At 43.8% G+C, this 15,288-nt stretch overlaps 1 protein-coding gene across 1 annotated transcript in view; it reads left to right on the top strand.

Moving 5' to 3' along the window:
- The first annotated feature begins 271 nt into the window (after nucleotides 1-271).
- The window catches only part of LOC129335226 (chondroitin sulfate proteoglycan 4-like), a 48,756-nt gene continuing 33,739 nt past the window's right edge, over nucleotides 272-15,288 (top strand). Inside the window, 3 exon segments of the mRNA XM_054987689.1 lie at nucleotides 272-341; nucleotides 8,667-8,830; nucleotides 9,504-13,076. Coding sequence (XP_054843664.1) covers nucleotides 272-341; nucleotides 8,667-8,830; nucleotides 9,504-13,076 — 3,807 coding nt within the window.

Raw genomic sequence — 15,288 nt, 5'->3', positions numbered from 1 at the left:
GTGTGTGTGTGTGTGTGTGTGTATATATATATATATATATATAAAGGCTCCGAGATGCAGCGCCAGGCAGAAGCCTTCGGTATTGCCAAGGGCTCCTGCACAGCTCCGCCTGGCCTGCTCTTCCCCCCTTCCTCGCCCCTCTGTGTAACCCGACCTGAGCGAGCACACCAGCAGCTGTCGGCGGGCGGAGCTCCGGCCCTGGCGCCGTGAACGGGCTGCGCTCCGCAAGGCCGCCCCGTCGCCCGCCCGCCTCCCCTGTGGACGGGGCGGCATGGCCCCGCGCGGCGCTGCCAGGGGCGCCCTGCTCCTGCTCTTCGCCATCAGCCGAGAGGCGCTCGCAGGTAGGGCTGGGAATCCCGCTCCGCCGAAAGCCACTCCAGCTGCCGCCGCGCCTGCAGCCGCGAGGGAGGGCTGGCGGGCGGGGCGAGCGCGGCGCGGCGCGGCGCGGGCCATCTTACGGCTCTTCCCGGGCGAGGGCTGGCCGGCCGCTTCGCCCCGCCTTTCCTCCCAGCTTCTCGCGCCTGCAGAGGACCGCCCAGTCCCGGCTGCAACTTGCAGGAATGCAGCGCTTGGCAGCGCTTGCGGCGGCTGCGTTGCTTCGTGCCAACCGTAGCCGGGCATCGGCAGATAGCTGGCGCTGGGAGAAGACAAAATAATAATGATGTGGGCACAATGCATGCTTCTTGTGGCGGCCGCGCCAGGTGGAATCACGATCAAGCGAACAACCAGGAATGAAAGCGAACGCAAAAATTAAACCTCAGTATGTGTCTTTCCTGAGGGTTGTGTTTTTTTAACCAACGAACCCCCCCCCCCCCAAACCCTCTTGAAAATGAGTTTTGACGCCAAAGGATGTCACAATAAAGTGAGGCCGGGTTAGTGATTGAACTTCCTTAAAATCGAGGTGTGTGCTGCGGGCCTTGATTTCCTTAGATTTAAAATCCTCGCTGTCGAGGGCTGAGGGAGTCAGGCTCAGTAGTTTGAAAAATGTGGTCTGCCCATGCACAGAGGCATTCTTGTATATTGCTTCTTGTGCTCGAGGAATGAGCAGTGAAATTGAAAACGGATTTTCAGCCAGATTCCTGCTTGAAAATGGCAGATATTAAACTCTGGGCATCCCTTAAACTCTTGTTGAATAGTCGTTCAGAAGCTATTTGCTGATCCACAACCTGAAAAAATTAGGGATGCTTGAGTGGATCTGTAAAGGGGAGAAGAAGTAAACTAGAACTGGGGCAACTGTTCTGTGCAGTGCCATGCCGCTGGGGCAGGGCAGGTTCCAGATTTTGGGGGCCCTGGGCAGAGAGTGCTCACGGGCACCCAGTGTCCCCTACTACGGCCCCCTTCTTACCATCCTGCCCCTGCCTGTTGTGTATCCTTCCTTTGCCCGCTTGCAAGTTCTCCCACCACCTGCAGTTATAATGCCCACACTTCTTACTTGCTCTTTCCCCAGGGATGCAATGTGGTGGGTGCAGCTAGGAGTGTCACTGCCATGGCCACCAGGAATGCTGATGCTCACGACCCACATGCGCTAGGCAGCCTATGCAGCTGGGAGCAGAAGTGACGAAGCACTCGCAAACAGGCAGTGGAAGGGTGTGAGGGCAGCCAGGCATCAGAGGAGATGCACAAGTAGGGAGTCGGCAGCAGTGGGCCCCACCAGACGCCAGGGGGCTTGGCTAGCTGCCTCAGCTCCCCGTGGGCCACTAGATTCGTCCTTTTAGAATCCTAGTACCGGATGGGTAGCTTTGTTAGTCTGTGACAGAATAAAACGAGTCCAATAGCACCTTTAACAAAGTTTATTCCACCATAGGCTTTCGTAAGACCTGGGCTGAATCCACACGTCCCGGCATTGCGCTAAACTTTCGCTAAATATCCGGAAGTGTAGCGTCTTTCTAGCACAATTTCTGACTTGTAGCGCGGTGAGTCAGAAGTCACGCTAGAAAAATGCTGTACTTGACGGAAGTTTAGCGCAATTCCGGGATGTGCTGGGACGATCCATTGCAGTATAAATACATCAGACCAACTTATATACACAATGTAGTACTTTCTTATTTTATGTATATGGTGACTTCCCAAAGACATGCAACCAAATCCATGTGCCCTTACATTCTTATATTTGTAGTTTAGAAGGCGTGTGTGTGTAAAATTTAACTGCTGAGGTGATTGATGGTAATTGCAGTGCACCACAGTTGACCAGGTTATGTTCAAAGATCTTCTGCTAAACATGCTGAACATTTAAGGCCACTTCAGATGGGATTTTTCCTACACAAAGGCTAGTTCTCTGCGTAAAAATAAAACATGTGAGCAACATTTAGGTTGCCATTTATAGCAGAAATCCATTCCATTTTGCATATTGTGCATGTATTGGGAAGCCAAAAGGGCTGGTGTTCCAGCATTTATATACTGTGTACATATAACATGCCAGTTTCACTATACATATATTGTGTATAGCACAATTGGTACAGGGTTTGCACATATTAGTATGTTTTAAGTTGTCATTACTGTATTGTCTCACTGTACAGCCCGAGTGGGAGACCCACATTTCCAAGCTGCCACTTGGAATTCCTCTATATTGTCACCCATCTGAAGTGGATTTGTCTTCCTAGGAGATGCTTTTGTGTTTTTTTCCTAGTTGTTTTTCTGTGCTTCAGGGAATGAAGTATCCATTTGGTGTACTGCATCTGATCTTGGATCTCCCGCATATCTACATGATAGAGGGTATAAGAGAGAACATTGTTATGAAACAAGGTGACATATTTCACCCTATTTTCCCCTCAGTTCATATTTTAGTATTGAACAAACTGCATTAGTGTGTTACCAGGCAGAATTCACAGAATTCTCCCTAAGGGTTTGGTGTATTTCAAAAGTGTACTAACCTCACCAGCACAGTTGGCCCTATAAAATGCATCATTTGAACCAATTTGGTTCCTCTCTCAGTTTAAAACCAAGTGCTTCATTTGAACTGATTTGTGAATTGAGCTATTTGTGAGGCAGTTCTCCATTCTAGGCAAAGAATGTGCAAGATCAGATGTCTAAAGTAATGAGATTCTAAATTAAATCATGCTAGATATAGCCATATGGCATTATAGATGACTCAGTAACCTCCGCCTGTAGAAGAGGGAAGATCTGTTGCCACTTGGAGGCTATGATATGAAATGTAAAGTGGTTTGCCTATATGCTGTCTTGCTTATCATACATAATTAAAAGACTTGGGAAGTAACCCAAAAGCATTACAATCACGGGTAGGGTTTTTAATTGACCATAATGGGATTTGCATTGCACTCTTGGGCATGATTCAGAAGTGCATGTCTGTAGTCCACGGCATTGTTTTCAGCATTTCCCTACCAACATTTCCTGTCCCAAGCAACTCCCAATGCGATTTTTTGAATCCCGTAAATTTAAGAAGAGCAGGGTCGTCTTCTATCAGAAGAGATGCTGGTAGGGAAATTGATTTTTATATATGGGGAATGAATTGATGTATCATCTGTTTAATGCATCCTCCACACGGCTTCATTGTCACGCTCAGGCTGGGGGCACACATTCCGTACATCGGCTCCGTACATCGGCTCACTAGTTGGCCAGGCAGGTTAAGAGCAAGGCAGTCCGTTAAGAGCGAGAGTCAGCAGTCCAGATCAAGTCCAAAGAAGTCAATCTGCATGCGGGGTAGGCAGGCGAGAGGTCCAATGCAAAGCTGAGGTCAGAATCCAGGAGGTCAGTCCAATGAGGAGCAGCGCTCAAGGCGGGGTGCGAGGCTTCCAGGCATGAGGCTCAGGTCGCAGGGAGTGGCGAGCTAGGTTGCTTCCACACTGAGTTCTGCTCAGCATCTTCCCTTTATACTCCTCCCCGGTTGGGAGGGCAAGGGGTAGGTGTTCTCTCTTCCTCTGATTGACTCGTCTCGCTCTCCAGGGTCAGTTCCGCCCCACACTGTGCTTGCAGGCGTGTGCTCCTGTCTCTCTCCCACACAGCTGCCCTAGCTCGGGTCTTCCATCTTGTAGCTGGCTCGGGAGACTCAGCCCTTCCCGGTGCCAGTGTCCCTTTTCCCCTGCACTCGTCCTCGCCTCTGGCAGCTTCTCCCGAGGTCCCTGGCTGCACCTCCTGCTGCTCCGCCACAAGCTCTCTTGGCATCGCAGCTGGCTCTGGCATTGGCTCCTCAGCCACCGGGGCTGGATCCGCTGGCTCCTCGGCCTCCGAGGAAGACTCATTGGCAGGTAGTAACATACCAGACTGACCCTGGCCAGGCTGGCTCACGACACTCGTAGGTTATAGAAATTTGTAACAAAAGCAGTTTAGGAGGGGCTTCACTACTGGAAGAAGGAAGAAGGGATTGCAGGTAGAGAACATAAGTGGCACCTGTTACATCTCAGTTGTGCCAGTGCAAAATCATGGCTCATTTTTTTGTGGAGAATTCCTGCTAAAGTTGTTGGATTGGATCCTAATGAACCACAGATGGAACACACCCATGGTTGCGATTTTTTTTCTTTTACACCTTTCTACTGCAACTCCTTTCACCACTGTGAAGGGACATTTTGAAATTTCATGAAGGGCTACAGCCAGAAGGGCAGAAGTCACTTCCCGTGTCTTTTGCTGAAGTGGATGAGCTGTACGGAGATACAGGGAGATTTTTTGCCTATTTTCCTTTTGCATTGCAGCCCTTCTGTCCTTTGCTCCACATTCCACAGAAGAAATGCCGTCAATTAATAATTAAATACATTCACAAACTGCGATCATTTATTTCAGTTCCTTTAGGCATTGGCTTTTCAGTAAATACATGAGAATTTAACTTCTCCAGAGGCAATGTCGGTCCCCTCGCAGGGTTCTTTGATCCTATGATTTGCTATCTGATATGAAATGGACTACAAGGATGAAAGTGTCACAAGATTTGAAGGTAGTTTTAGGTGCATAGCCATGTTGGTCTGCAATAGAACAACAGGATTTGAGTCCAGTGGTACCTTAGTGGTGAAGAAGGGAGAACTGACTCTAAAAAGCTTGTACCCTGAAAATCTTGGTCTCTTAGGTGTCACTGGACGCAAATCCTGCTGCAAGTCTTGAAAAAAGTTAATAAGACTTTTTTTAAAAAGGTGATTGTTGAATGTTTTGCAGTCATTAGAAATTATGAGGTGGAGGGATTTTATAAATAAGTTGCAGCTGCAGCTGATGACATATATGCGGAGGCTTCCTATGTCTAATTCTGAACATGGCTCTGTGCAGATTTATAGGCTCAGAGAACAGGCCCCAGTACAGATGGGGTGTTTTTCTACAGACCTAGTGGGACTCCTCAAGTATATAGAAAAGTACAATTTTTAAAAAAATGAAAGTACCAAGTTCTTGCAAAGCAATGTCACAAATCTTGACTACCATTTTTTTCAAGGGAGGAGCAGCCATAGGAGCCAGGAGGACAGGCAGGTGGGCAAGTGGGGGAGGGTGAGCAGGGCCAGCCAGACAAACAAGTGAGGAGGAACAGCGGCAGCCACTGCAGGCAGGTGAAGGGGAGGAGACGTTTCTGCTGTACCCCTTTTGCTGCCATTGCTGCAGGTGGGTGGGAGAGGAGGAGGGAAAGGGAGGAGGAGGAGGTGCTGCTGCTGCCCCCCACAGCAACAGCCCTGTGAGTCAGGCAGATGAGCAGAGTAGTAGGGAAGGGGGAAGAGAGCAGATGGGGAGAGTGGTGGGGAAGGGGTAAGTGAACGGGGGCAGCAGTGGGCTCCAACTGCTCTGGAATTGCCCTTCCCCCATGAGTGTCTCACAGGTCCCTGCTTGTTAATTGCTACAATCAGTACTTTTGTAATCTTGTGAATGACTTTTCCTTGCAGTGTATTCAATAGAGGATAGTTATCTTGATAGCTGGGTTGGCTCCAAACCAGCTTGGTGAAAAAGGGAGGAGCTGTCCCCTTTGACCACCCAAAATGGCTGTGCTGGAGATCATGAGGCCGGCATGAACAAAAGCCATGTGGGATGCAGGGGGTAGTAAAGAAAAGAATTGGGGAAGACTGAGCGGAAAAGCTGGCTGGACCCAACCAACTTTCTGCATCTTTCTCAAACTAAGTGTAATTTGGCTGTTGAGTAAAGTACAGAAAATGGCTGCTTTACAAGGTGGCTTCACCGGCATCATATCCCTGCTGAATTCCTTTCCTTCTCTAAACTCTGTATTTTTCAGGCTCTGCTCCCAAATCTCCTTGAATTTCCCAACCCAGAGTTGGCAGAGTGAAGTGGTAGAATCATAAAGTGGTAGAATGGACTGCAGTTAGAGGATTGCATGCCTGAATGATTGCCAATGTCAAGAAAACTACTTGCAAATTAAAAAAAAACTGGTACAGCACAGAGAGTGTTCTAGGCTTCACCTTTCTCCCCAGTATGATAGGGTTTTTTTAAAAAAATTACTACTTGTATTTATATACCATTTTCCCAACCCAAGTTTCTCAAAACAATTTACATGGGAGAGCATTAAAAAAATGCACAACCCATCTGCAGACTCATTTCCACTCAATCTCTTCATCCAGCTCAGTTTTTGATGAAAATACTGCCCTCATAAGGATATGGGGCGGGGAGGCATAGCCACAATATGCTAGCTAACAAGTCAGCGAGTAACCGGACCTAGTCATCGTTAATTATTTTGTGCATGATTCCAAAACAGGAAGCAGTGCAAACAAAATATCTATTTGTAGTTAATCTAACTGGGCAACAAATGCCGCAGCCAACTTGAGCAACCTTCACCCCGTGACCTGATTTTCACATCATTTGCTGGCTCAAGTGAACACCAATAGCTAATTCCTAGCATAGTTTGGTTCCCACATGAGAAACTAGCATTCCTAATAGTGTTTTGATATCTCTGTGAACGCTTGGCCCAGGATCTTTATCATCCTTAAAAGAAAGCGTTGTATCAGTTAATCAGTTAAACCACTGTTACCTTTCTCCTGAGAAAGATCGCTCTTCACCTTCCAATACTCACAGTCTTGGAATGGATTTAACATCCAGAGAAAGGATGTGGGACTATCACAGGAAGAGGCAACACCTGGCATGCATGCTAGCAGGAACACCATCTCCTATGTTCCTTATTGCTTCCAAGCCACCAGCCAAGTCCAAGGTGAATCCCTGAAACACTGGCAGCACTGCCGGGGTTTGGCTTGCTTCAAGAAGGTCTGGACCTCATCTCCCTCCTTACTTTAGTTAGGGGCAGGACTTTTTTTCAGGGGGAATGCGGTGGAACGGAGTTCCGGAACCTCTTGAAAATGGTCACATGGCTGGTGGCCCCGCCCCCTGATCTCCAGACAGAGGGGAGTTTAGATTGCCCTCCGTGCCGTGCTCTGCGGCGCGGAGGGCAATCTCAACTCCCCTCTGTCTGGAGATCAGGGGGCGGGGCCACCAGCCATGTGACCATTTTCTCCGAGGGCAACCCATTGAGTTTCACCACCTCTTTTCCCAGAAAAAAAGCCCTGGTTAGGGGACACACCACTCTCTTCATACTGCATTTGGGAAGGTGACCACTTAGGCCGAAATGGTTGCCTGCCTATGGACTATCACTTCAGAATTTAGGAGGGACTCCATCCAGAAGGACACAGAGCAACAACTACCATCTTGAGATGTTTTTCTGGGACATGCGTTTTAATCCACTAGAGAAAGTGACATTGTTGTGCCCCACTGGGAACATGCCCGCTGTGCACTTACTTGGGTTGCCTTCTAGTGGCTGGCGATCGCTAGGTGGTTTGCCACCTCCGGCTGATCACCAGCAATTGATGGACAATGGAACAAACCCCGGGAGATTGCCCGCCACTGGTGGGCAACTGGGAATCCTATGAGACCCAGTTGGATCTCTCTGTTCCCTGCATATATTATTTATACTACTACTTGTCAGACTGCCCACAGAGGCCTCGATACTTTACAATCTTGAAAATTACTCCTGCAAATAAAATCAAAACCACTTCTACCTCATAACTTTTACTTCATAATCTTATTCCTAAACATTACTCTTTCCACACAGAATCATTATAGTTTTTTTTATACATTTCAAAAACTTGCCACAGCATTTTAAGGTAATTTCTCCATATAATAGAAAACAATAATGTATTGATTAAAGTGTATTGATTAAAGCGATGGATTGCATAACTAAAAGTGCTGCATAATTAAAACCTCTGGCTTATGTGGAACAACCATGTCAAAGAGAAGAATTCCCTTCTAGCCTTTTACTTGGCATTTTTCTATCCACTGATACTTTTTTATGTGGGTGCATTCCACTATCTGGTATTTTAAATGGCAGTCCTGGGAAAACTGTACTACATGTTGTGTTTGTCGGCCTCAGGTAGGTTGGGAAGAAAGTAGGACTGGAGCCAGTGGCCTGTACAGAGCCACAGAGGGAGCCAATTATCCATAGTCCTTTGAATCTTGATGCAAATGCTAAATAGCCATGGCAACAACCTCTTTTGTGTGGATGAGAAAGAAAAAAGTGTTCCATCATTAGTGTACTGATAAAATTGATTTTCCATTTTCTCGCTGACTGGTGGTAATGTTTCTTGTAGGATTGTCTAGAAATTCTGAGTTCAGAGTAGTAATTCTGGTAGACTGAGGAAACAAAGAATTCCTACTTATGCTAATTTTAATGCTAGATACTTTATCTCTGCAAAATATTAGGAGAACATGTTATATAAACAAACATTCCATGAAGTCATCCTTTGTTCTTTCAGTATCTTTCTATGGTGCAAGTTACATACAGTTCAGTATTGCGGAATCATCCTCCACAACATCTCTGCATTTACGCTTTCGAACCAGTAGACCAACAGGAATGCTTTTCCTTGCAGCTGGAACAGAAAGTTATTTATTGGTGGAATTACATTCTGGAAATGTGCAGGTAAGATTATCAGAAGATGACTCTTCCTTAAAGGTTAGGATCATTGATTATTCTAGCCCAGTACAGTCTGCTGGCACTGACTGCCCGTATTCTCAAGTTGGGCAGCCTTCAATATCTGCCCTGAGATCCTTTTTAATTGGACATGCTGGGGACTGAATCTAGGATGTTGTGCATGCAAATTCCTACCCATATCATATGTATATGAAAATCTGCAGAGTCTGTAGATTTTTGCCTTTCCTAAAGATGGTGGTGGTGGAAAGTGCCTTCAAGTCATGGCTGACTTATGGTGACCCCCCCCCCACTGGCATTTTCAAGGCACGAGACTAAAAGAGGTGGTTTGCCATTGTCTCCCTCTGCAGCCCTGGTCATCTCCCATCCAATTACTAACCAAGCCTGATCCTGTTTAGCTTCCAAGATATGACGAGATCAGCTTCCCGGGCTATCCAGGTCAGGGATTCCTAAAGGTATTGAATAAAAAAAATGAATGGGATCCAAAAGCTATTAAGGAAGAAATTTAACTCCAAAAGAAGAAAGTCTCTCAATTAGTAGAACAGAGTCTTTGGTTCTAACCAAAAGTATTTTGTATGGTGCATGCAGTTCCCTTAATTATCTTTTAATTCATACATATATTGACTTTTAAAAAAACCAATGTTTTTAAAAACATTTTTTGCAGGTGACAATAAATCTTGGAGCCGCCAAGAGAGTTCTGCATTCCCAGAGAAACTCCCAGCTGAATAATTTAAAATGGCATCTTGTGGAAGTCCATCATGAAACTGATGACATTTCAATGGCAATTGACAAACACCATCAAGCAAGGACAAAAATGCCAGATGGTTTATTTGAACTGAACACCCAGCATGGCCTCTACATTGGTGGCAGTGGCAGCCTGAATGCCTCTTACCTTCACAGTGCACAAGTTAATTTCCGAGGATGCATTGAAGATGTGATATTTAACAAGCACAATGTCTTAGCATCCCTAAGACCTTCTCCGAGATTAACACATTTTCATGAAGTGTCACTGGGCTGCAGTGATGAATTTTTTGCTAGTGAAGATGACCCCATAAGTTTCTTTAGTTCTAAGTCCTATGTTTCTTTTCCTTCATGGAATGTTCAGGAGGAGGGAATTTTGGAATGTACAGTACAAAACACAGCTCCAAGAGGCCTGCTGCTTTACACTTCTGGGCAAGTGGGAGACTTCCTTGCAATGGAAATTGAAAATGATCTGATTAAAGCTCATATTGGAAAGGGAAAGAATAAAATTCAGCTTTCTTCTCTTAGTCCAGTGCATGGTAACCAGTGGCATTCTGTCAGACTAAAATTTTCTGCAAAATATATTGAACTCACATTAGAAAAGGAAACAGTGAAAAAGTTATTGCCTTTGCACAGTACGCTTCCTATTCTTAAGGGCCCTGTTTATATAGGTGGAGTAGATGATAATATCCGGGAAGAAGTTATGAAACGAGGGTTAACTTCGTTATCTGGGAAATATGCACAAGGAGGATCCTTCAGAGGCTGCCTGAGAGATTTGAAAATAGACTTGGAAAGGAAATCCTTGAGGAATGTTCTTGTGACTAAGGATATTTCAGTTGGATGCAAAACGGAGAGTACCTTTGTTAAAAATCCTTTTGTTGTAGCTCCTGAAAAACAGCTTGCTGGAATGGCGGGACCCACTTCTGCCACTGGTACTGGGGACTCCAAACTCCATGAGAAAGGTATTCATGACCATTTTGTGGTTGTAAACAACTTGATTGTTCCAGAAGGTGGGCAAGCCACTCTTGAATCTAAGCACATTAAAGTAAATGTGGAGTTCAAGAAATTAAGGATTCGTCAGTCACAAATTATTTTTAAAATTAAAGAACAGCCTTCCCATGGCCAGTTGAGGCTGGATGTTGACTCAGAACAGGAGGAGTCTACATTTACCATGCTAGATTTGTGGCAAGGCAGAGTTCTATATATGCATGATGGCTCTGAAGAAAGCTATGATTATTTTACTTTTTCAGTTTCTACAAGCAGTAAAAAAGAGATGCCTCCATATCTGCAAGGCAAGAAAGACTACATGTTTACCGTTACAGTTAGGCCAATCAATGATGCCCCAGAACTCACCCTCCCAAATGGAAACTTGTTTATTTTGCTAGAACACTCCAAGAAATGTCTGAGTGTGAATTCTGTAAATATTTCAGACACAGATACAAGTTCTGCAGGCCTCAGTATTGCAGTCCTTGGAAACTTGAATACAGATGCAGGGTTTTTGGAAAATTCCCAGACTCCTGGAAAGGCTATCACTGATTTTTCTTATGAGGATTTAAAACATGGCAAAGTTTTCTTTGTCCACACTGGTGTGAAGAACTCCAGAATTGTTCTACGAGCAAGCGATGGTGAGAAGGTCAGCAACACAGTCGTGTTGCGTGTCATGGCTGTTCCTCTGGATTACAAATTGATCATCAACACAGGGGTTGAGGTTCTGCAGGGTGATACAGTTTTGATCACACTCAGCCATTTGGCTGTTGAAACCAATGCCTTCCAACAAGAGTTGGAGATACGCTATGAAATCACACAGTTGCCCAAATACGGAGAAATTCAGAGGCACCATGCTGATGGAGACTGGAAAAAAACATACTCTTTTTCTCAACGCTCTATTGGACGCAGTAGTGTGAGATATGCTTGTACCTTCAATGAGATACAGCAAGATAATGCCCTGGAACACTTCACATTTAAAGTTAAAATTCTCAACAAAACAAGTGAAGAGTTTCTTTTTCCAGTTACAGTGAAATGGCTGAGGTATAATCTAAAGAGAAATGTGCCATTAGTAATTGATAAAGCCAAGAACGAATATCTTAATTCAGATAATCTTCTCACTGTGATAGAGGAAATACAAGTGCCAGAAAATGAATTTCACTACAAGTTGCAATCCTTGCCTGAAAAAGGAAATATTCTGCTTAATAACATACCTCTGCAAGTCAATTCATCCTTCAGCCAACAGGACATTTATGATTATAAAGTACAATACCAGTTAATCCATAGGCCCCGTGAGGAAACTCAGGACTCATTTAGATTCCTCATTTCTACAAAATATGTGGTATCAAATGTCTATGATTTCAATATTAATATTAAAACAGACTCACGACAAATTCTTTTGACAAACAATGGCCTCACTGTTACTGAAGGTGAAGGAAAATTGATAACAAGATCAGAATTGTTTGCACAGACCCTCAGCAATAAGACCTTCCAATATAAAGTTACACAGAGTCCTCATCATGGGAAACTGTCACTTATTAATTTTTCGGATTCTCTGGAAAGTAACAGTAATATAAGTAGTTTCACAAATAAGGATATAATTGGTAGACGTCTTATGTATATACATGATGATTCTGAGACTCTGTATGATGAGATTTATATTATAGCATCAACAGTAGAGTCTGAGGAGTGGGTGAGCTCTGATGTAGAAACGGAACCCCCTTTATCAGCAAATATAAAATTTAACATTTCTATCCAGTTAAAAAATGATGAGAAACCGGTACGTGTGGTAGATAAGGTATTCCATGTAGTTAAGAATGGGAAGAGACTCCTGACCCTAGCTGATCTTTGTTACCATGACCCTGATACTGATTTTGATGACAAACAGTTGTTGTATACCAGGCGTGGCATTCCTAACGGAGATTTGGTTCTTGCAAATGAGACCTCCCACAGACTCTATCAGTTCAAGCAAGGAGATCTAGCACAAAAGCAAGTCCTGTTTATGCACCGTGGGGCAGACTATGGTCGTTTTGTGCTATTTGTAACGGATGGGAAGCACTATACCTCATCACTGCTAGAAGTAAGTGCATCAGATCCCTACATCCATCTAGTAAACAATACGGGTTTATTGATCCAGAAAGGAAGAGAGGGAACGATCACTGCAGCTAACTTGAGTGCTACCACAAACCAAGACATTAGAAGTGACCGTGAAATTATATTTGAGATGTTTTTGTTTCCAAAGTATGGGCAAGTCTTTGTAAATAATTTAACTCTGGGCACATTCACTCAGCATGATCTCAATAGTGGACATGTAACTTACAGACATGATGACAGTAACAATTTGATGGACACATTTAACTTTACAGTTTACCTAAAAGGTGTCCAGTTGGATGCCGGAATGAATGTTCGTATGTACTTGGAAAGTCACCAGCGCCCACCTACAATTGTACAGAACAGCAACTTCTTGGTTGAAGAAGGAAAACCAGTTAAAATCAGTAAAGAAAAATTGCTGGTAAGCCCAAATATTTCATGTGGGGTTATTTATAGCATTGTACTTCAAACGTATTTCCTTTTGTGTACTGTAGGATTGATAAAAGTGAGATTTTTTTTCCTATTGTTTGAGTGGAAGAGACGAGGGGTTACATAAGAAAATGAAATTCTGTTAACTTTTAATACAGGAAAAAGAACTCTCAAGTACAAAATGGAAAACAACAGGCTAGGCCAAGTGTCCCTAGCCTTGTTGAGCCTGCAGGCACTTTTGGAATTTTGAGAAAGGGCAGTGGGCGCCACCACAAAATGGCCGCCACGAGGAGCTTTAACTCTAACCTTCTTCTCATATGTCCTTTTAAAATAAAATTTTGGTTACATGAAATTTTCATGGTGAATAATGGAAGATTTCAGCTTTTGTAGGGAACTAAAAACATTTAGGAAGATAGTAGTGTAACTGCCTAAGCTTACTAATATTTAGGCAAGACTTTTTTCTTGCCTTGGTTTTAATTTTGTTATTGTTTTTAGTATGCCAGGTCCTTGTTGGTTTTCAGTCAGTTTGATTCAGTTTGAACCTGGAGGAGCAGTAGTATAGAAGTCTAGTCAATAAATATCCAATTAAAATAAATTGTGATGGATGGCCTTAGCTGCCATCTGCAATTCTTTGCAAGGTTGGGGACTCTGGTAGGGGAGCCCAGTTAAAGCTGATATGGAGGAGTCTGTGCACAATGTATTTAACTAGATGAATGTATTCTCTTTATGGCATGTACCTGGAAAATGGAGTAGGTTCCCCTGGCTGAAACTCTAGAAGTGTAAATACGCCATCCTTCTTCTCTTTCTGTGTTCTTTCTGGCTCACCTCATTATTTTCATTGGTCATAGTGAGGGTCTCTTCTGCTTCTGCTGCTTGGAAATGTTGTGGCAAGCTAATTGCAAATACACAACTTTAATGAAGTCAAATGGAGCCAAGCTGTGAGCCCAGGAACCTCTCACTCTTTAAGCTGCAGCTACAGCCTGGACTTTGCAGAAAATGACTGGAGTTTGGCTCTCCCCACTGCCATTTATATTGCCTCCATTACAACCTCTTCACCCTTTCAGGACATCTTGAAGTAGAATGAGAAAGAATCATGTAAGGGTTAAAGACAGATGGACTCAAGGGAGAAGTGGGAGGAGAGCGGAGAAAGAAGGAATGTGAGAATTGACAAAGGAAAGAGAAAAGAAGGAGTTGTGAGAAGAAGGGAGGACAAAGAAAAAGAACTTGACAAAGGATGCAGAAGCAGTGTGGAAGGAGTTAGAAACCAGGTTGGCAAAAAAGTACCATCAAGCTCCTCAATAGGCATCACATGAAAAACACTGGGCTCTGCAATATCATCCGAGGGAAAATTTTCTAAGCCACTGAGCCCTTCTCCACATTCTGCAAATGCTCTCCTTCATGATCCTTCATTGTCAGTGGTGGAATGGGTGATGATCAGGGCTTTTTTTCAGCTGGAACGTGGTGGAACGGAATTCTGGAACCTCTCAAAAATGGTCATATGGCTTGTGGCCCCACCCCCTGATCTCCAAACAGAGGGGAGTTTAGATTGCCCTCCGCGCTGCAGCCATGTGACCATTTTCTCTGAGGGCAACCCACTGAGTTCCACCACCTCTTTTCCCAGAAAAAAAGCCATGATGATTATATGTGAAAGGTACTGAGGCTGTGGAACTTTGTGCCCAGGGAAATCTGTTGGTCTTAATTCTTCTTTTAGTCTTTGGTCCTCATCTAAAAGTGATCTTCTTTCTTTTTTATTTTATTTTTAAAACAGATTAAAGGGTACAGAAAGAAAAAGGGAGAGGGGAACAAAAATTTAAAAGAAAAGATTGAAGATTATGAGTTACAAGGACTGTCACAATACAAAGACCATATAACATTTAAAATATGGTTTCCAGATATACAACACAAACAAACCCTCATTATTAAATCATCCAATAATTAGTAAACTATATAATCAATAATAATTATTTAGTGTTAACTAATATAGATTATAAAAAAATTAACATTATATATATGTATATATTTTATAATTATCATAATAAAAAGTTAAGACAATTATTATTATAATGAAAGGAAGTTAAGATACCTCCTACAAGGACTGTTAAAAATGCCCGTGTAGTGTATAAAAGTGATCTTTTTTCAAAGGTTTTTCTCACCTGTTAGTAAGTGAGGCAAAGGTGTTTGGTTCGCTCTCCTTAGCGAAGAAA

The sequence above is a fragment of the Eublepharis macularius genome, chromosome 8 (assembly GCF_028583425.1).
Source record: "Eublepharis macularius isolate TG4126 chromosome 8, MPM_Emac_v1.0, whole genome shotgun sequence".
Taxonomy (NCBI): Eukaryota; Metazoa; Chordata; class Lepidosauria; order Squamata; family Eublepharidae; genus Eublepharis; species Eublepharis macularius.
This window is presented reverse-complemented; position numbering and strand designations above follow the sequence as displayed.